General features: G+C 43.8%; 1 protein-coding gene across 1 annotated transcript; it reads left to right on the top strand.

Moving 5' to 3' along the window:
* Window positions 1-1,040: 1,040 nt before the first annotated feature.
* LOC128716056 (formin-like protein) lies at window positions 1,041-21,145 on the top strand. Its single transcript, XM_053810979.1, has 9 exons — window positions 1,041-1,337; window positions 10,370-10,453; window positions 14,672-14,758; window positions 16,188-17,961; window positions 18,020-18,312; window positions 18,393-18,845; window positions 18,919-19,020; window positions 19,100-19,228; window positions 20,933-21,145. Exons 1-9 carry the CDS (start codon window positions 1,041-1,043, stop codon window positions 21,143-21,145), a joined length of 3,432 nt encoding a protein of 1,143 aa, XP_053666954.1.
* Window positions 21,146-21,929: the final 784 nt, after the last annotated feature.

The raw sequence follows: 21,929 nt of genomic DNA on the forward strand, positions 1-21,929 counted from the left end.
ATGCCACCGCACACTAGATCGTCTCGCGCAGCAAACTTCCCCCTGGCTCGCGCAATATTATTATTGGCCCTCTGGTCCCGGGATTGCCCAAACGAAAAAAAAAAAACTTCCCCCTTTTCCGGCACTGGCCAGTGGGGGGAGGGTGGGGGAAGGGGGTGTGCGTATTCATCTCGCATATGGCAACAACTTCCGGTAGGCGTGATTCGCGCAGTAATGATCGCTGTGGATAGCTTTGCTGTTTGTGTGTGTGTGTGTAGGGGGTGTTTTTTAATCGGGCTCTTGTGCGCTGTTATTCGAACCGAGCTGTCACAGTGTTGGTGGACGGTTCCGAAGTCCGGGTGATGATCGTGTCGTAAATGCATCCACAATTTATTATAGCACGTTCTTGCAGGCAGGCTGTTTGTACTAAATTTGGTAACGTTAAACCATCTATTCATACTTGCAGCGTACGGAGTTTGATGTGCTGTGCTGTGTAGTGTTGTTATTCGCTGAAGTGTTCCTGCCACCATTCCACAAGGGAAGTGTTGCTGGAATAATAAATGCTAAATGTGACGCACGGCAAATGTCCGGTGCGTGTGTTACAGTGCGGTGCGTACGTTTATGTTTAAATGTGATTTGAAAACAACAACAACGGCAGCAATTCGTTCAGTTCGTCCCGGAAGTACCGTCTTGTGACAAACGGATGTGAAACGAAATGGCTAGGGAGGAATGGAAAGTGCGCGAAGAAATCGGTGTAAAGCAAGGAAAATAATAAAAATGTGTCCCAGTGCAAGTGTCGCTAAAGTGGTTTGTTTTGTACCGTGAGGAGGAAAGGAAAATGTTAATAGGAAGCTGTGTTTATGTGTTCATGTTAACACTGCCAATGGTAAACGACGGCAAGGTTGGTTCGCAAAAGCGAACCCCAAATGTGTCACAGTGAGCCGCAAAAGAATAAACGTTTGTGGAAAATAGTTCAGCAATTCTCACTGCCTGTTGCCGCTGCTGCTGTGGTATAAGTTTGTGCATAAAACCAAAAACCTACAAACCCTGCCAGCCACAGGATGGGTCTTGCCTCGTCCAAAGCCGTCAACAGCATTGCGGTTACGGCGCACGGTGCCGGCCCGGAGAAGAGCAATGGCCGGCTGAGCAAGGATAGTGTGATCGTCGAGACGAGCTATCCGGCGATGTCGACGAACATTCAGCAGCCGTGCTCGATACTGCCGTCGCCGTCCGGTAGCAGCAGTATCGACACCTGGAAAACGTCGAGCTGTCACGTCCGTCAGGCTAGCATACGTTCGCGAAATCTGCAACCCATGCCGGATGCAGGCGAACTTGATCGACGATTTGCGAAAGTGTTGGTAAGTGTTTTATCGTTTCAAAACGTTGCTCACGTACCTTTTAAGCTATTCAAGCTACGGAGTGACTTCTGGATACTTGGAGTTTATTCGTCGTGTTGGAATTACAACCTTAGGAGGGGTATCTTGAGCTTGTAATTTGTTGATTTTTGGTTGTTTTGTTATATTTATTTTAACTTATTTATAAAACCAGGTAGTGAAATTTGCTATTTGAAAATGGTCTGCTCAGTGAGTTTATGGCACCAAATTATAGCAGACTCCAAATCGCAAATTTCGAAATGTTTTAGTACAAAATCGTTTATGCTTCACACTTACGGAGTTGATTTCTTTCTGTGCACTTAATTTATTCAGGAAGACAGTAGATTTTTTGAAAGAATGCATTAAAATAAATAAAAAAAACATATGTTTTCTCTTATGACAAAGGAAGCTATTTTCGTTGAATTATTAAACCTTCTTGCTTAGATTTTGTGTTGTAAATTAATTCAATTGTTAAATTTCCAATAAAGCTGCGTATCTCAGGGGCTGTCTCTACTCAAAAATAGAAGCTACGAGTGTGTTATCCTCGAATTTCGAGGGTTACCTGTAGTTAAATAACCTCTCAAATCTTCACAAGAGAGAGAGAGAGAAAATGAATGGGTCCCGATGAGATTAGTTACCTGTCTTGTCGCATAGAAACCGACACCGCTAACACTCTACCAACCCGGCCGTCCCAAACTGATATCGCTCAGAAAGAACCAGTAGGAACCGACTATCTTTCCAAGCGCGATCCTCCTCTGTGATTCTCACATCCCGCTGGTCCAAACTCGTAATATCTACCCCATTTGCTGCTGCTGATAGACAACAGCAATGGCACATTATCGTGCGCATTTAATCCGCACCATAAAATGTAAATAAAGTAACGCGAAAATATTAGTCAATGTGCAATTATCGGTGCGTTTTCTCCCACTGCCACTGCCTGCAATGTTCTGCGGAAGAGGAAGATTTTTTTTCCTATTGTTTGTTTTTTTTTTTTTTTGCTAGACAAAAAGAACGCCAAAAACCTTCTGGCTCGGGTTTGTGTGAACAAGCTCTAACAAGCCATTTCACACGCACGAACCCATGGGAAATACCCAGGACGTGCCGGGAAATGTTGCGTTGCACGGTTCGATACGCTTGCAAATTTCGTACCTGACCATAAAACGGCAGGAGAGGGAACGATAAATTAAGCATTTGCTATTGCCATACGTTTGGTTGGATTTGATGGTTGAAGTCGTTTTTTAAACATTTGTTTTTTTTTTGGTCAGCAAAACGTATATTGCCATCGTGCCATTTATTTGCCAATAAAAATTGGTTGCTAGAATAACGAAATTGGTGCCATATTTGACTCATCCTATGAGTCAACGGTATCGTCCCAGTTGGCTTGAACGCATGGAATTGGTTTGATTTGGCCATTATCCATGACCTACAATGATTGTCACACCCATTATCTCGATCACAATGTCCGCCTGCGAATACTGAATACTCATGGGCGACGCGTACAGCACCCCAAAAAAGAAGAAGCACACTCCACAAAGGGAAGACAACCTGAAGCTTGAAGTGGTTTGAGTCATAGGATTCTCAGGGTGCGATTGAAAAATGACTTCATCAATCGTGTGTTAGGTTTCGGTGATAAAATGCGTACGAGCGGGCGCTTTAACTGTCACCCATCAAGATACAACCCGCTGGGCCAGGTCTGTGGAATTACTTGAGCTGTTCCAGTGTGCCACCCGCCCACGGGTGGGACGGAAGCGGTGACTGTTTACTTCCAGCGCGTACACATCACGCACACATCCGTCCCGAAGCAATGGGATGTTGGGTAGAACATAGCGAAACTTCACCGGCCGTGCGGCACTGATGAAGTTTGCCTTGAGCAGCAAAGCTGCGCTTGTGCGATGTGTGCCTCAAACTCGTTGCGGAGGATGTCAACGAAGACTGCGCCCAGGCGCGGGGCACCGTGGTCCGCTGTCATCCGTGACGGCGCGAGCTTGTGTGGATGGCGGGACAGGTGTGGATGGATGCGGGAACGGCGGGAAGTGGCATAAATATTGACTCATCATTACCACGCTCCCGCTTAGGTAGATCTCTTGGTTCTTGGCCATGTGTGTGCGAGTTTGTTTGCTTCGTTTTGCTTCTTCTGCAGCTTCCATTCTAAGATGCTGCTGGCGCAAAACGGATGGTGAGCTCACACAGAACAAAAAACATAATTTCCGGTGAAAGATGCATCTTAAAAGTGCATGGGCTCGGGGGGGGTTTTTTTCTTATATGAACAGGCTTCCGGAACTGAGCCATATGCGCGCCATAGTTCCCACAGCTGCGCTTGGGGATGAGTGCGAAGCACGTTTATTTGCTCTGCAACTTGCACAGTAACAGTGGGACGTTGTTCTACATCGGGTTCGGATCTGACCGGCACGATCATGTTCTGAATTAGTCTGTTGTTGTTGTACGAAGAACATGAAAGAGCATGCAATGGAGGTCTTTGTAATATGATTTTGTTTGAATAAGCATTCCCAGTAGCATTAAAAACCATACGTTGCAATGCTATAAATAATTTAGTACAATTTTAGTACAACGTAGTGCAACTGATCGACTCTTGCAACAAACTATTAATGTTACGTTTTATTTAAATGGTACAAACTTCCTGCAGCATAGTGGGGGAACTCATCGTGCCCCATTACCCATTTCGTTTGCTAGTCCTCATATCAATCAATTTCTGCAACAACTGCAACATACCGGTGGGTACGTTTTTGTTTTCCGCTTGCATCCAAAACTGCTTACCGTCATCAGGTATTGGTGGGTATGGGTCAAGTATTGCGCAGCCATGACATCCCACCATAATAATTCCCGTCATTTGTTGACGACTCGATTTGCCCGAGCCACACGCTTGGTGTACACGTCGAGCGAAACCGGAACAATATTGGTATGGGTGTAAGCTACGGTTGCAAATTTTATCCGCCCGAGAGTGATGCCGATCGGTCCGCTTGTACTAATACCACTCCTGCTGTGTGATCATGTGTCGCATTTACAACAATTACGACGTATAGCTTGAAAGAAAAAAAAAACCAAAAATTTCTTGGAAATTGTAACATATTATTTGAATTTTCTCACAGTTTGTTTATCCACCTAATATATCGGCTAAAAACTGTGACTATTAAATGTTAGTTGGTAAATTCTTTGCCGCCAAACAAACTGATATGAATATTTGACATGGAGATATGCAGTTTTTGTGCGTGTGGCGTTTGACAAATGATTCACCGCTACGAGAACAATCAACGTGACAAGTTTCGAAAGCAGTTCAAGCGTTACCTCAGGGCCTTCGACAGATTTTCAATGCCACAAAAAAGCAACACTCTAAGCTTATATTTGTTTGACTTTAAACAAAAGTCTCTTGATATACAGTCAAGTCTCTCTAACCTCCATGCTGATGGAAGCGCTATCTTTCAGAGAGATTTGCAAAAACACTTGTATTAATGTATGGCAGAAGCCTTCAACCATACTTTGTAAACGCGGCCATCACGAGCTGTCATTGGTAAGTACCAAAACACGGCTACTTAAGAGAGACATTGGTGTAAAAACATCATGTGCAGCTTAACGAAAGGGATGTTGAGGAGACTTTGCAGCTTTAAGAGACATAAAATGTATTGAAAATGAAGGAACTGTCAAAATTGTTCTTCTTAGGGAGACTTACTGTCTTTATGAGATTCTACCTTAGAGAGACTTGACTGTACGATCATGTCCTTTACAGTACTATCCTCGTTTATGAGTCCCATATGTCAGATTAGAATAATATCTTTTAGGATTATTGTGTGACATTTCAGGAGATCAAACAGAAATGTTGTTTCGGTAGAGCTGTCCCTTACCTTACCTCTTCCTCACATTTGTTGAGCAGTATATTTTCTGCCCTATTACTGCAATGGTTCGAGGGCAACAAGATGCAAATAAATGGATCTTTCATGCGATATACCGCACGGTATGGCGTTGATTGAAAACGATGGCTATTACCTTCAAATGTCCACTGCTCGGTGCGGAAGGGTAGCGAACACGCCGGGTACGGCTGCGGTCCGCCCCGGGTGGGGTTTCAACTGTGGTTTAATGAAAATGACCGACACCAAGAGGGCAATCAAATTTACGAGACCCTGAACTGTTTCGGTTGCTGTTGCGTGCTACGACACACCGCTATTGGGGTCGAACATGATGCATGGAAACATTGTGGCGGTTTGCCGTATTTTTTTGTTTGTTTCGTTCGTTCGAAACATAAACACTGCTGGAACTATCGCGTGAGCTGCATGCTGCGGTCTACGCCACACTTTCCTTTTTCATATTGATGGACCAAATATCGACCAGTAAAAAGTGTCTACAAGAGAGTACATTCGGAGTGCATCATATGCCATTTTTTTATTTAGTACAATTATTATGGCACGTATCGATTAGTAAACTATATTTACACTTCTTTTCGATGTTCGGATTCCGAGAACTTCAAGTCAATATGGTTCCTAAACCATGGCTTTACGATTTGGTGGTAGCCTAATGTTGTCACATACACGAACGTAGCTTCACAACCTTCGAACATTACGAACACAGCTACCCGAGTCCGACCCGACTCAGTTTGTGCACGATGAATCAGGCCTTGTAAAGAAACCTTGCCTTTCATCTGTTTCGAATTGTACTGGTACACAGATACGCACCCGCATGACAAGCGGGCCGTTGTACGAGCGGAGTTTGTATTTGAAAGGGCGCATATAACGTCACGCAACCTTCTGAGTATCGACACTTTCCTTCCGTGGGATTTCTACCAAACACCAGATAAGCGGCTGCTTTCGACAGTCCGATGGTGCTGATTGAACCAGAACAGACTACATCGGCCGATGCTTATCGGTCGGAAACCGTATTTGCGCGTCTGTATCAAGAAATGGCGGAAACAAGGAGTGAGCATCTTCGGTCGCCACAGTTGAGTGTGTGGTCCCTTTTGAGCTTTGTCAACACCAAATGGCTCTCGCACACAGCGACCGTGGTTGGCGTAAAGTACCGTAATGTCAAAGATTATCAGTGAAATGTTAATGCACAGCTGGCTTTTGCGGTACATTCTATTCATCGTGAACCGGAACGTTTAAGTGCCTCGACGGGGAGCACTCAACCATAAGACCTTTCGCCCGATCTTCATGCAGTCGTCGCGCGCGGAAAGGGCTCCTCGGAGCGTCGTGTGTGTTTATGCAGAGGCTGCCTTCTTGAAACCAGTCAAAAAGGCGGCAGTGGTGATTTTCGTCCAAAAACCTCAAGAAGTCCGATATGAGCAGCACAACATTACGCTGGTGCGCACCGACTGCGTGCAGCGTACAATTAATCACTCTGCTCGTGTTTGCTGCTCGCTACAAGTGACTGGATGGGATTGGATGCACGGGGCCTGATTGCATCTGGTGGAACCGGTTGACGGTGGAGGCATCGTTCCAGAAATAACCACAAACACAAAAACCGCTCCTAGCAACTAAAAAAAAAGCTTTTATTCCGAAGATTTTCCCCTTTTTCCATAAGGTTCATAAATTTGGTGGTTCCGTTCCCGATGAGAGAAGTTAGTTCTTTTTCCGTTTACAGAAAGCCAGCAATGAGGGCAGAGCTTGACGGCACTAATTGAATTTCCACTGGGTACGCTACTGGTGTTAGAAAAAAAAATCCCCCCGGTAATGCATGAATCTCGATGGGGCTCAAATTTATTGGCAATCAAAATTAATGGGAGCTCCAATACAATGACAAAGTAAAGGGAAATTTGTGCGGTAAAACACATGCTATAAAATGTACTTTTTTATTAGTACACAGCCAGACTAAATATCTCGTTAGTACTGTAGTGTTGGCGCGGCTTAGTAGAATAGGGGGAAGGGTGCTTATTTTTTACTCGACAAAACGCACAAACAATTACCACATATAAGAAGTTTATTTTGCTTGAAGAAGTTAAAAACTGTTACAAAATTTCAGTCCACCTTTTCATTACATCAAGATAGGATAATATAAGATAAAGGCCTATCATCTAGAGAAATTCCTAAAATGCTCTGAATTATAGCAGATTAAGAACCAGATCGACATTAGTTACATGATACCAAGGCTCCAGACACGTGATCTTCGAATGTACTAAATATTTATACCATTAAGATCATTCTTTCATGATACGAGAATGAAATGAGCATCAGAGATTAAATATCTATCTTTAATAGTGGCTTCATCTCCCCGATGGCGCCAGTAAACGTATTTCTTTTTGATATTTCACCCGGATCTGAACTGCTATCAGTGCTATAAATTGTACTAAAGTTTACTACTACGAACAGAGTCGTAAATTTTATTACTGCGATAACAGAACGCCATTAAAACACCATGCCAAACGGTTGATAAACAAGGAACTAAAATGCGAAATTATGTATTTTATAAACAAAAACAAATAGTCTTCAAATTTCAAGCTAGTAAGCTAGAAGGTTATTTTAGTACCACAAGCGTGGAGTAAAACGGTGTCTTAAACCTGGAACCATATCTAGCATTGCAGGAACAATGTGCAACGACCACTGGTTGCCTAAACAAACACTTTAATCGAACACTTTATTCAACCATTTGATTGGTCGTGACATACGTAACTGGAACACAGCTTGGCTAGGCGTATGATCTGTTGCACACCTCCTACGTGAAACTGTTGCACGATCCACTTTCTTCGCTGGCCAGCAAAGCCCACGGACCTTGTCGTAGAGTGGGAGTACACTTTTTTTTTTAACTGTGTAACTGTAGAATTGAGTTAATTACGAAATAGTTTATTTGAATACCGGTTTCCGCGGACAGCAAGCGAACGGCGCAGAAGTTGCCGATGCGCTTGCCGTTCCGAACCTGCCAGTGGTGTTACAAACAACTTATTCAAAGCGTACGATTTCAGATACGTTTACCGATGTACTAATCTTTTTATAGTAATTGTTAAAGTTGTACTAAAATTATGGATTTATAGTATAATTATAGTATCATCCATTTTCAAAGCCAATGTTTATTATCGTCTCAGTTGTCACACATTTTCCCGTCGTTGGTAGCAAGCACGGATCGTGCACTGTGTATTTTATTTATTTTCACATCTTCTCCAGACATGAGTGATGTTGAATGAAGCCACATAAGACTTCGAAAATATTAAACGACTGGTTTGACTGTTGCAAAAAGAATATTTGAAATGCAACAAATAAAAAAAAAAGCCACACTCGCCCACAGAGCAAACATTGTGTTCCAGACGGAACATAAACAAACGAATGGAAACACAAACCGCAAAACAGGCATCAAGGACCCGTAATCGATCTGACACAGATTTCCTGTTCATTCATGAATGTATCGTTTATTCATGAGAAGCGAATCGTCTGTTAGTAGTAAAGCGAATTATAGCAACCAAGTGGGAAAAACGAAGAAGGTTACAAACGAGCAACGTTATTTAGTTGTTTTGCTGGAAATATCAGAAGTTGTTCGAAACAAAGCTCTTGTACAATAAACTACATGCACCACAATGGTGGCCAGCTTGTTGTTTGGTGCTTTTGAAGCTTTAAATTCCGATGTATCGTGTAGTGTTGATTTGTCCTTTACTGTAAAAAGTGATACATTATGCCGTCTCTTTCCTTTCCCTTGATGGACTACAATTGTTTACTGCATGACATACTGTGTTTAGCGAAACTGTCTGTTTGTCTTCTGCTTATAGGATTTTGTCGAAATATATTTGGTCAAAGCGTAATATAACAAATTTCTTCTGCTGATAACTAAACTTTTTTTTTCAAAAGATATATGAATAATTAATTATGATAAATTTAAAAAATGTTTTGAAGTAGACACGAACAAAACATAATAATATCGGTATTATTTGTTAATATCAGATATGTATTAATCATTGATGAGTAAATATTTAATCTGTCGCTTACTTCTGAATGCTGCTAACATCTAAACATTTATTGGAAAAGACTTAAAATTATATTAAATATAATAGTGAATAAATATAAATAAACCTTTTGTTTCGTCTCTCAAAAAGCCATTTTCACTTCATTGCACTACGCTTCATACGTAATTTGTGCCTCAATTCAATAACCAACTCCATTTTGTTTGATTTCTGTGACAATGAACCATTCCTTACGCAACTGTGTAGGATCGGAACGGAATCGTCAGCATCCATCCGCAAAAATGGAGAAAGCAAAAGAAAAAAAAAAACAGTTGCAAATGTTACGCTCACGGTCTGCAATAACTTCCCTTGTGGCCGAGTAACGCGGTAAACATACGGTTCAGTCAGTCAGTCAGTCAGCCAGGCGCATGTGTCACCATTAATCACCGTGTGCTTTCGGAGAGAGGTCTTTGCCCGTGGCGGCGCTGCCTACGAAGCATTAACGGTGTGCTAAGTCCTCCGAACGCTTCGCTTAGGCCTGCTTTAGGACTGTCCTTCGGGTTGTCTAGTGTCTGCCCGGACGGGAGACGCATCGAACCGCCAACTCCAACTAAGTACGGAGTTTTATGGCCGTGCAGGCGCTTGTGAAGCAAAATAACAAAACCAGTGGCTTTTCGCGACCTGCATATTGTCTGTAGGTCGTTGCCGGTCTATGGCGTTATGTTGCAAGGGGTTTGCTTTCTGGTTTTGTTGGTACCAGTGCCTTCTTTCGTGCGACTATCGAACGAAAGCAAAAGCAATCGGTAAATGAATCTACCGGGGGTTTGCATCATGCCCACTACATACATTTCACGCTCATTAACCTTCACTTATGGACGCGCAGCACCTCGGTGCGGTCTTCTGATGGTGGTTGATGTGTAGGAATATGCAACAAGAAACAAAAAAAAACCAAACTGAAGACACTTGGTCTACTGTTAATTAAGAGTGTTTTTTTGTTGGAAAATAAAATTTATTACCACATGAAAAGAATGATTATGCATAATTCAATTTGTATTGCTGTAAATTAAGACGAAAATAGTTAATCCTCACCGCTCGTTACGTACGTACGTTCCCTTCATTAACATTATGATTTTGTTTTTTTTTCTTCCAGGCATCTATGGACCTTCCGCCGGATAAGGCGAAGCTGCTGAAAAACTATGACAACGAAAAGAAGTGGGACATCATATGCGATCAGGTATGTTGCGGTGCGGACACCACAATGGCGTTCGATTAACGGATGGCGTCGCGGTGATGAATGCGATTTGCATAACTTTATAGGTGCAGCATGGATGCTCCGTGCGTTAGCTCCACAGTTCTGAACGGCCGAAGCTACCCTGAGAAAGTAATTGTAATTGCACCGTTGCGTAAGTGTAAGTGCATTATACATGTTGCACGATACTAGCGCGATGCAACAGCAACAAAAAAAACCTTGCGCCTTGATCAATTGTTTATTACCTCGTCAGATCGAGTCATACCTTTCATTTACTACCACTGTTCGCGTGAGTGTGTCATACCGGAGATTTATTGTTCAATTACACGACCGTGTAACCGCTCAGCCGGACAAAAGCAACGTAGCGTTTATGGTGACCAGTCGCACCAGCCGAAGCGCACGATAGGTGGCCAGTTGAAGGTATATTCTATTCTATTCTAAAAGCAGAAAAATCGAATAAGGCTTGCCATTCCCAGCATTGTGCGTTCTGCGGCGTGCCACATCGCAAAGGTTTCGTATGACATCAGCTCGTTGGAATGCATTTTTAATATCAGAATCTATGTTGAAGCACGCGGTGCATTTACAGGAAATATGATAAAGGGGCTCAGTTTTCTTCTGGTATATATTCTCTGGGACTGGTCTTGATAGGCCATTTCTTTATTCAAGGTTTTCTTAAACTTTTTGTCTATTAAGTGTATATAGTTAAAGACCTATGTTTGGCGGATGGTATTTTATTAGTTTTGTGCTTAATGAATCTTTTGAGAAGAGTCATTCATATGAATCTTTAGTGAGGAGTCATTCAAATCAGGAGTCGTTCGTCAAATGAATTATCCTCAAAGATTCATGAATTTATTCTTCCTCAAGATTCCCCCAAATTCATGAATCCTCAAGATCCTCAAGAAGCTATGAAAAAGAAACGAACCTCAAGAAAATGGAGATTCAGATTCTTTCATTCATTTCAAGGATTTATTCAGATACATTAACCTGAACTACTTCCCAACCCAACACTAGATTTGATAGTATGTCTTAGTTGTTGTGAAGACTGAAGCCGTTACCACTATGCCACCAGGATCGGGAGGATCCAGAGGAGGTTACCACTATGACACCACTAAGCCATGGGGAGCCGATAAGTTGAATTATTGAGGTGCATTAAAAGCAAGACAGACAATCAAATGCCCATAAATGTCTTTCCATGCTTTACGAACAACGTAGTTACAAATGCTTTGTAGCCAACATTTGTACATGTATAGAGGGAGCATTATATCAAGGTTGTATAAACCTGTGCCTTCAATAATACCCTCTACATTTGGAGGCTAACGATCACTGTGAACCATTTGTTATGATCGTGGTGTTACTATGGCGCCTCGACTGCGTTAGTTGCACATAGATTTGGAAGCTGTGAACAGAGCCCAAGAGGTGTTAATCGATCACTTTTTAGTACCCGCTGTGGAATGTGGCAAACTGGAGCTAATTTGATAATGAGATGATGTTTATATGAAATAATTTTATTCTCAGGAACATTGTGTCTATACTCGAATATTATCATCTTATAGATACATTGAATTTTAAATATTTATACACAAATTTATCACCTTTTCCTTAACTACGATTAAGGTGTAAATGTTTTTTTTTTTTTTTATGTGTCCAGCCGTTAACTCGAGCATCAACATCAGAAGTTTTGCGCAATGCACGTAAAACGCTCGGCAAAAGCAACTCGTCGCCAATGTTCTGCTGAAGCGGCTCATCGCCTGTTCTGCACCGTTCAGCTCACGATGCATGTTGAAACATTCATTACCAGCGGAAGGTCGTCTCCACAAAAAAAAAAAAAGAAAAGGTTTACGCTTTATGCAATTTCTAACCGATTCACCTATTGATAGTGTGCAGTGCCCCAGATCGTGGCGCACCGTTTCGTTCCCTGTGGCCGCACGGCCCGCTCGCTGTAAGGTTGCGTTTGCATCGGTCTGTAATTATTTCGGATTACGGCATGCCTAAATTCAAAGTGCTCGAATGTCTCGGAGGGAAACCACCATTTCCCTTCGGCAGGACCAGTGCTGACATCAGTCCGTAAGAGTGAACCTTAAATCGAATCAAACCGTCCATCACTCTGTTGCGTTATATTCCTTGAACTTTTGTTTTAAGATAATGGCTGTTCATAGATAGAGCTACATTAACAGCGTCAAGCTGCAAAATGTGAGCTAAATATTTACTGGCAGTGGATGGTGAGTAGCGTTACAACTTTATTCGATATATTAATGTGGCGTTGTACTGTCCCTCTACACAGAGGACGGTGGTTTTGTGGATTGGTGTACGTGGCGAAGGTTTAGAAAGGTCATACGTCTGAAGACATTGATCAAATAAAGATGCTTACTCACGTAGGATCATGTCATTAGTCTGTTGGCTCTTCTACAGAGTACAAAAAGAGCGATAGTATGATTCATTCCTGTGCTCTTCTACGGTTTCTCATCTGGAAAAAAAGGAATAAAAAATTGGCAAACCTGTTACTAGCAATCAGTTATAAAAATAGTACCTCAAAGTCAATGGTCAAGTTCGTAGTAATTACTGTTTCTGCCGTGTGTAATGTGTACAGCTATAGTACCGCTAAAAACACATCATGTAAATATTTATACCAAGCACTATTAGAAAGCGGAAAAAAAGGACAAGGCAACCGTTTCTGGCAAAGTGTACTGCAACGCAATTTGAACTTGTTTATGCCATTTATGCGTCCGTAAAGTCACTAATGGGTTCGCTAGCCAATTGTCGGGAAGTTGGCGGGTGACGGGTGCTGTCGTGTCGTGCATAACTTCACGTCCAGTCGCCCAACGACATCTAGAATTGGAGCGAACGTTCATCGTCTTGTGGGTGTACTCTACTGTAGATGGAGCAACTTATGATCTTATAATACTCAACTATTCTTAGTCCAATAAGTTGATCCGTACACGGATACCAACTGCTCGAAACCACCAAAAAGACCTCGGAAAAGCTGAACATCTATAGCCGTAACTGCTCCAAAGTCAACCAAAGCAGGACTGGTTTGGTTCCAGAGTTAAATGGTTAGAATTCTACCAAGCTCAGATGAAAGTTATATTTTTAACATGAAAATAACGATGCTCACTGCTCAGAACACCCTGAGATGACTACACAGAACACCCTGCATCAAAGACCACAAAGATCTGGATTGTGTAACCCCGGTGAAGAAAGTATTCCAAAATGTTTAAGGAATTCTTCAATATCCTGTCTAATCTAGAGAATTCTTCAATACTCATGTCTATTCCTAAAAATAATCATCAAAGTCAAACAGTTAACCGTTTGTTGCAAGTCAGAATTTGCATTTGAAGCACTGTTTAATAAGTTTAACAACCATTGTATGTTAAATAACATTTTCATCGAATTGCTATGCCCCGAATCTGGAGTTAATTAGTCCATAAATATTGTAGCAAAATTACGTTATTGTATTCGTACAACGATCGTACCGTTCATTATATACAGCTTGCTCCGTATATTTTTGCATCGCTTGATAAGCCGGCAACAGCTGCACGGCTTTTACTTTCGCTCGGGCACAGGCTCACCGAGCTGTGGTATGATAATGCAGCTAAAATAATAATAACTCTTGTGCAACGCGTGATCAGCAATGCGCCACCGCTCAGGGCTCGCTTTGTCGGCTGCTTCGCTTATTTGTTTGGACCAAACACCGATCGGCATCGGATGACCGACTGACCTCACCCACTCTGGACGGTTCTGTTTCATGACGCCCGACGACACACGTACGACTCCACAGAGCGCAGATCATCCCCCCGCACACACGTGGTGCTGGGTGGTGTGAGATCATTCGGTGATAAATCATCAACGGGCGTGATGTAAGAAGGGGCGCCCCGTATTTGACCGATCCATGAATAATCCATGATCGCCGATCGATCAAATCATGGCAATGGTGGTGAGATGTTTCAAATAATTATCATGCAAACAGCGTGCCAGTGAGTTACGAAATGCCACACGCGGCTTGGTTTATCTGCACACACGGCTCCACGGCTCTAAAAATAAGGTCCATAAATGTAATGCTCTCGTTTCCCGGAGTTGATAAGAATGCGATGCGATTGTTGGGAGCTAACTTTCCTGCATCGGCCAAGCTGCGTAAATGGCGCATGAATCACTTACGACTACATCTATTTTGATCCGTTTCTTCTATTTCTCATTTCTGCTCTCCAGGAAATGGTACAGGCAAAGGATCCCCCGGCACACTATCTCACCAAGCTGCGCACCTATCTCGATCCCAAGGCGTCCCGCAGTCACAGGGTAAGTATTCGACAATCGCCACTATTTGCCAGCAGCGGAGCGTTGAGATAGGATTTCAGGCGCTGATTTCACGCACCGATCTGTGTTATTTGAGCTGCACAATCGGAAGTGTGGCCTTCCGCTGTACCGTGCTGTGGGTGCATGCGAATGTCTGGAATCGAGGGCCCGGGGACTTTGCACGCATCGGAAAATGCGACCAATGTCCATGGCCGCCCGCGCTAAATCAGTGCTTGCGGGGAGTTGATTTACGGTAAGATATCGACTTTCCCAGGCAATGTCCCGCAAGCTGTTCCCGGGTCTGGCTGGCTGTCCAATTCTTTCCCACCTGGTGTGGATCGGCTTACCCGCAACGCTAATGCCGTTTTGCGTCGTTACACACCCAACACGGGGGGAAGTCATCCGTGCCGAACGTCCATCGGACGATCGCCGTATCGCTGTCACGTTGCCGCGATCGATTTCGATTCGGCATTGGAGGGAACTGTCGCGGGTGCAGTGTTCGTGTCTAAAGGCAGTGCAATATTTTACGGCTTCATGGTAATCATGGCATGGATGGGAATATCATTGCAGTACCAATTGGAAGTTATTGCAGAAATTGTTGCACATCCAACCAATGCCTTTGTCCGCAAAGTGTACCAACATTGGGGTAGATCACGGTCTAAGCCAGTTTTTTGTATGCGTTTTGACGATTCCAGGCTTATCCGCTTACAGCTCGCCATATAAATGGCAAGCCAAGTTAAGCCTAGGAAAGAAGGATTAGATTGGTTTCTCAATGAAAGTACCCAAGTACCCAAAACCCAAGCTCGACAAATGTCAAAACAAAGAATTTTGCTAGCTGGCCTGAGCCAGGTTAGGCCAAGTTTCCCGTGTGCGAAAAAGGTAAACAAGGGGCGGCCCGGTGGCATGATGGTAGCAGCGCCGGTCTTCACACGAACGGACTGCACCAAAATCCCATCCGGGCCAATCCCCTGTAGCAAGGACTGACTATCCGGCTACGTGGTAAAATAAGTCGATACGGCCAGGCCGTTCTAACGGAAAAAAAAGGTAAACAAATTTTTTTTAACGAAAACAACTGAAAAAGGATTATTTTAATAATCAGACTTGTATATTATTTGAAATGCATTGAAATTAAAATTAAATTACTAAACTTAAATCGATTTTTCTCAAATTGTAGTTTACAAAAATGATCCCTTGTGTCATTCTTTATGTCAAAATGCAATGTCCTTTACGAATCTGTACAGAATGATACCGCCCGGTAATTGGTTTATTTGACAGATACAGGCTTAAAGCTTAAGCTTTCTAACTTTTGGGATGATCTACCCCATTAGCGAACCTCATTTTCTGATGGCAGTGGGCGATGTTTATGTTGTTTATATGTAGTTTGTTCACTAGCTATATGAGATATAACAGCAATATTTTACAAATTTCACAGAAACGCAAGATGGTGGGTGAGTCGACGTCAACGCAGGTGTTGCGCGATCTTGAAATATCGCTCCGAACGAACCACATCGAATGGGTGAAAGAATTTCTGGACGACGAAAATCAAGGCCTCGATGCGCTGATAGACTATCTCAGCTTTCGGTTGGCGATGATGCGGCACGAGCAGCGCATCCTGGAAGCAAAATCCGAATCCGACGAAGGCCTCACAACGAAGGAAACCGCGGCCAACAGCTCGTACGGAAGCAACGAAACGACACACAAAATTGCACCGAACGGATTTATGCGCCCCGGGCTGGGTGACATGCTGGACAGCCCGAGCATAAAGCGGCGGTCGAGGCACATTGCCAAGCTGAACATGGGCCTCACCACGGACGACATACACGTCTGCATCATGTGCATGCGCGCGATCATGAACAACAAGTACGGCTTCAACATGGTGATCCAGCACCGGGAAGCGATCAACTGTATCGCGCTCAGCCTGATCCACAAATCACTGCGCACGAAGGCGCTGGTGCTGGAGCTGCTCGCCGCGATCTGTCTGGTGAAGGGTGGGCACGAGATCATCCTGTGCGCGTTTGACAACTTCAAGAAGGTGTGCTCGGAGCAGCGCCGGTTTCAAACGTTGATGGAATACTTTATGAACTACGAGCTGTTCAACATCGACTTTATGGTGGCGTGCATGCAGTTCGTGAACATCGTCGTCCACTCGGTGGAGGATATGAACTACCGCGTGCACCTGCAGTACGAGTTTACCGCGCTCGGTTTGGACGAGTATCTGGAGAAGCTACGGCTGACGGAATCGGAGGAACTGCACGTGCAGATATCCGCCTATTTGGACAACGTGTTCGATGTGGCCGCCCTGATGGAGGACAGCGAAACGAAAACGGCCGCCCTGGAGCGGGTGAACGAGCTGGAGGACGAACTCGGCCGGGCGCTGGACCAGGCGAGCGAGATCGAGCGGGAGGCACTGTTTAAGCTGGGCGAACTGGAGGCAGACCTCAGCCGGACGCGTAACGAGCGGGACGATTTATATAACAAGCAGCTGGTGGTGGAGGATGAAATAGTGAAGCTAAAGCGAGCGCTGCAGCAGCACGAGCAAGAATCCCAAAGCCGACAGTCGATGCTGCTCGAGCTGGAAAACCTCACCAAAACGCTACCCAAGGGTACGTCCATTGCGGACGTATCGAACCTTCTGGCGAAGGGTGGCCTATCGGAACTGAGCCCCACCGGTACCGGTGCGGCTGGACAGCAGCAAGCACCACCGATACCACCTCCACCCGCCCCACCCATACCACCCTCGGCGGCCAATGCTCCGATGCCACCACCGCCACCCTGCCCGCCAGCGCCACCGGGCGGGCTGCTCAACGGAAGCGGTGAGCCACCGAAAGCACCACCCAAACCGCCCACATTCATTCCAGTGCCGCCGCCGATGGGCGGACCGCACGGTGGTTACAATCCGCTGCACTGCACGGACGGTGCGATGACGATAAAGCGCAAGGTGCAGCCAAAATATAAGCTTCCCACGCTCAACTGGGTCGCGCTGAAACCGAACCAGGTGCGGGGCACGATCTTCAACGAGCTCGACGACGAGAAGCTGCACCGGCAGATTGATTTTGTCGATTTCGAGGAGCGGTTTAAGATCGGCATGGGCGGGCCGGTAAGCAACGGCAACTGTGATATGGATGGGCTGACGGCGTTCCCCAGCAAGCGGTTCAAGAAACCGGAACACATTTCGCTGCTCGAACATACGAGATTAAGAAACATTGGTAAGTACGCGTAGCCTCGCTGTGTCGGTGCACCACTAATAAGCATCTCGCCTTGCAGCAATATCTCGAAGAAAGCTAGAAATGCCGGCAGAAACCGTTATCAAAGCGATCAACAATCTCGATCTCAAGCTGCTGTCGCTGGAGAATGTAGAGCTGCTGCAAAAGATGACACCGACCGACCAGGAGCAGAAGCTTTACAAAGAGTATGTGATAGAGAAGAAAGATCTGAACCAGCTGACCGAGGAGGACAAGTTTATGCTGCAGCTGACGAAGGTCGAACGCATCTCGTCGAAGCTGTCCATCATGAACTACATCGGCAACTTCTTCGAATGTTGGCATCTCATCAGCCCGGTAAGCTGTCGTTGCGTGGGGTTTGCATACCTCACGGCGCATCCGCTGGTGCGCTAACGTTTTCGTATCTCTATTTACAGCAAGTGTACTCCATCATGTCCGCATCCTCGTCGATAAAATCCTCGAAAAAGTTCCGCGCCGTGCTGGAGGTGATATTAGCGTTCGGTAACTATCTGAACAGTAGCAAGCGCGGCCCTGCCTATGGGTTTAAGCTACAGTCGCTCGATACACTGCTCGACACCAAGTCCAACGATAAGCGGATGAGCTTGATGCACTATATCGTGGCCACCATAAGGCAGAAATTCCCCGAATTGATGAACTTCGATACGGAGCTGTTCTGTATCGATAAGGCGGCACAGGTATCGCTCGAGATGCTCATATCGGACGTGAGCGAGCTGGAGAAGGGTATGGAAACGGTACGCAAGGAGGCGGATTTGCGTGGCAAAGGTACCCAAAGCCACGTGTTGCGCGATTTCCTCGCAAACTCCGAGGAGAAGCTGAAGAAGATCAAAACCGATTGTAAAACGGCACAGGTATGGGTGGAGGAGACGTGAACCCCATGTTTTGAAACTGAACAAATAACAATAAATATTTCTTCCATTGTAGGAATCGTTCAAGGAATGCATCGAATACTTTGGCGAATCATCACGAAATGCGGATGCAAATGCGTTCTTCTCACTGCTAGTCCGATTCGTACGAGCATTTAAGGTATGGTTGTCGTTGCACCTTCGAACCAACTTCCCGTATGCAACCGTGATTAACCGTGAAAAACTTTTCTCTCCACCAGACCTGTGATCAGGAAAACGAACAACGGCGACGGTTAGAGGCGGCTGCATTACAAGCGTCCGCTAAAAAGGACGAAGAGGAGCAGGTGGTGCTACGGAACAATAAAATCAATAATCAAAAGAAGCAACAGGTACGCCCATTGGCCGACGGTAACCCTATCCGACTATCCACTGCCTTTCTGCAAAACCTAACCCATACGAACCGGGAACTTCAACACGTGTTTGGTTCGGGTACTTCCTTTGTTAGCTGAGTTTGCAAATGGATTATTAAAAGCAGGGAAGGGGATCGATAAACTATACCTACCAAACATAGTTTTCGCTGGGAACCATTTTGTGGCTCCCCGTTGGTGGGGTTTATTCTTTAAGGATAATGCTTGGTGTTTGTGTGTGTGTGTGTGTATGTGCACTAATATTATTATTATTTATGTATATCATTTTTCTGCTCTAAAATTTTCCGTTAATTACGCTACGATAAGTAACAACTTCAAAAACAAATGCCATAATGTGTTTCCTAATTGTTTTTTTTTTTTGGTTTTCGGTGGCCTTACCTAGCGATACATAGTGTCAACTTGTTCGATTATCATACTGTGCTATATTATTTCATTGTTTCGCGAAGCCATAATTGTCTATCACACAGTCTATCGTTTAACTAATGCTCACTACAAGCAGACAGCGACAACCGAACGCGATTAAATGCGCTCAAAATAGTGCATAATTGGTGTAAATGTTTATGGCTTAGGAACACGAGCAACTATAGTACATGCTATAATTACATAATGCTATAAGTATAACCATAATAATAAGCACGTCGTGCCCGAGAGTGACGCTAGTTGCATTTGATTGCTTGGTACGTTAAAAATAGTGTTGCGCCGTAACAAGATTCTTTTCTGCGTGTTCAACATGAAGAGTAAAACAAAACAAAAAGTATATTATACGTAATTTTGCGAACATATTACATGATTTTCGGAAAACAAATCTTTTTGTATGTATGACGACATTAAATGCTGTAATGTTAAAGCAGTAGGATGTGGACCATTGCTTCTTATACGAACCGTTATAGCTCATAAATTGCGATGTTACTGCTAGTTGTACACTTTTTGCTGCTGTTTATGTTTCGTCAACAAACAAACATACTATTATTAGCTTCTTCTCAATGTTCTTTATGGTTTAATATCTTGTTAATCTTCGTCCTTAATCTCGTGGGTTATCGAATAAAACTATTTTCATCCCATTCAATAGTTTCACTCTACACCGCGATATGCTAGGGGTTTTATTTTGATGGTTTTTTTGTTTTCAGAATAATGTTTCATATTAAGGTTGTGGTTGGTAAGCTTACTGTAATAATTATTATTTTATGATCTCTTACTTCACGCTTGCGGTACATGCGGGCACCAATGTTTAATTTGCAATTGCACCATTGATTTTGTTAAGAAAATTTAGCATTTTACGCCAAAAGTTATATCAAACTGTTCAATTATTTTCGAGCAGTTGAAAGGAAATCGGGCAGTTATTTATAACTTTTCACTTTCTATTTTCCTATATCACTTATTGACTTATTGACACCAAATTTGAGCATGGTTTTGCACTGCATGTAGATATTGTGGAATGTGGGCACTGTACAAAATACTAATTTAAAATAAAACGAAACACGCATATAAATATTTAACTGCTCAAACCTCCAATGTATGTAAACGAACGAAGCACTACCTGTTTGCTTCTCTGAACGACCAAACACCTATATTGGCCAATATAAAGCCAGCACTGTTGCACCTGCGATGCGGTGATATTCCATTACGACTGAATGTTTCGTTACTGTATCGTACTCTAACTTGCAGGAAGCAGTCATCAACGAGCTTAAGCTGAAAGCACACGCTGTGCGTGAAAAGAAGCTGCTGCAGCAGGACGAGGTGTACAACGGTGCGCTGGAAGATATTCTACTGGGGCTGAAGAACGAACCCTACCGGCGTGCCGATGCAGTGCGAAGGAGCCAACGCAGGCGGATCGATAGTAATAGGCTGTCGCGAACTATGGAAGAGGTAGAGGTGTAGATCGCGGTTACGTATCGCCCGCTAGGCTCTTGCAGAGCTGCAGAAGATGTAAAATACTGTACTCGTAAGCTAAATGCCCGTACGCACAGGCACTGTTCGCCGCGAGCATCGTATGATTTAAGGCAATTTTGTATATGGTTTGATAAGCACTGGTTTGCGTTCGTCGGCCCTGATGTAACATATTCGTTCCAAGGATGTACATAGTTGATTTTAATGGCATTAGTTCAAACAGACACACGGGACGACAGTGGTAAATAGCGTCAATGTTGTTTTTTTAATGGTTTGTTCCTAATAATTTTATATTAAGAAATCCATATCATTTTGGGGACGATCATTGAAGCGGTGAGAAGGGGATTTATTGTGTATTTTTTTTTTTTTTGGTTTACCACGCTGTATCCCGCGAAGGAAAACAAAACGAATGACAATATACACAGCAAACGCACATTCCATAAACAGGCGCTTTATGTCTCAGCATAAAGCTCGTTGCATTTAATGGGAAGTGAACGAAACAAGGTGAAATATACGCACAAAACTTCGCAGTCCTCTTGGCATGTAGTGACAGGATTTCAAGAACGTTTTGTAACTTGAAACGTTTTCGAGAATATATTTTTTGCAACGCGGCGCGGTTTTCAAATTCATATTTGCCAAGGCTTTTAGAGATGCAATAGGCAGTGCAGGAAAGGATCGTTTAGATCGATGATGAACAGTGATATTCATGCCAGTCAGAAACGAAAACACAAAGCCTTTGCTAAACGATAAACAAACACAAGCACAATACTAAAGC

The sequence above is a fragment of the Anopheles marshallii genome, chromosome 3 (genome assembly GCF_943734725.1).
Source record: "Anopheles marshallii chromosome 3, idAnoMarsDA_429_01, whole genome shotgun sequence".
Classification (NCBI taxonomy): domain Eukaryota; kingdom Metazoa; phylum Arthropoda; class Insecta; order Diptera; family Culicidae; genus Anopheles; species Anopheles marshallii.

Coding starts and splice junctions, on each gene's coding strand:
- LOC128716056 (XM_053810979.1), top strand. CDS start 1,041: ATGGGTCTTGCCTCGTCCAAAGCCGTCAACAGCATTGCGGTTACGGCG. Junction 1,338..10,369: donor GACGATTTGCGAAAGTGTTG/GTAAGTGTTTTA, acceptor TTTTTCTTCCAG/GCATCTATGGACCTTCCGCC. Junction 18,313..18,392: donor GTTGGCATCTCATCAGCCCG/GTAAGCTGTCGT, acceptor CTCTATTTACAG/CAAGTGTACTCCATCATGTC.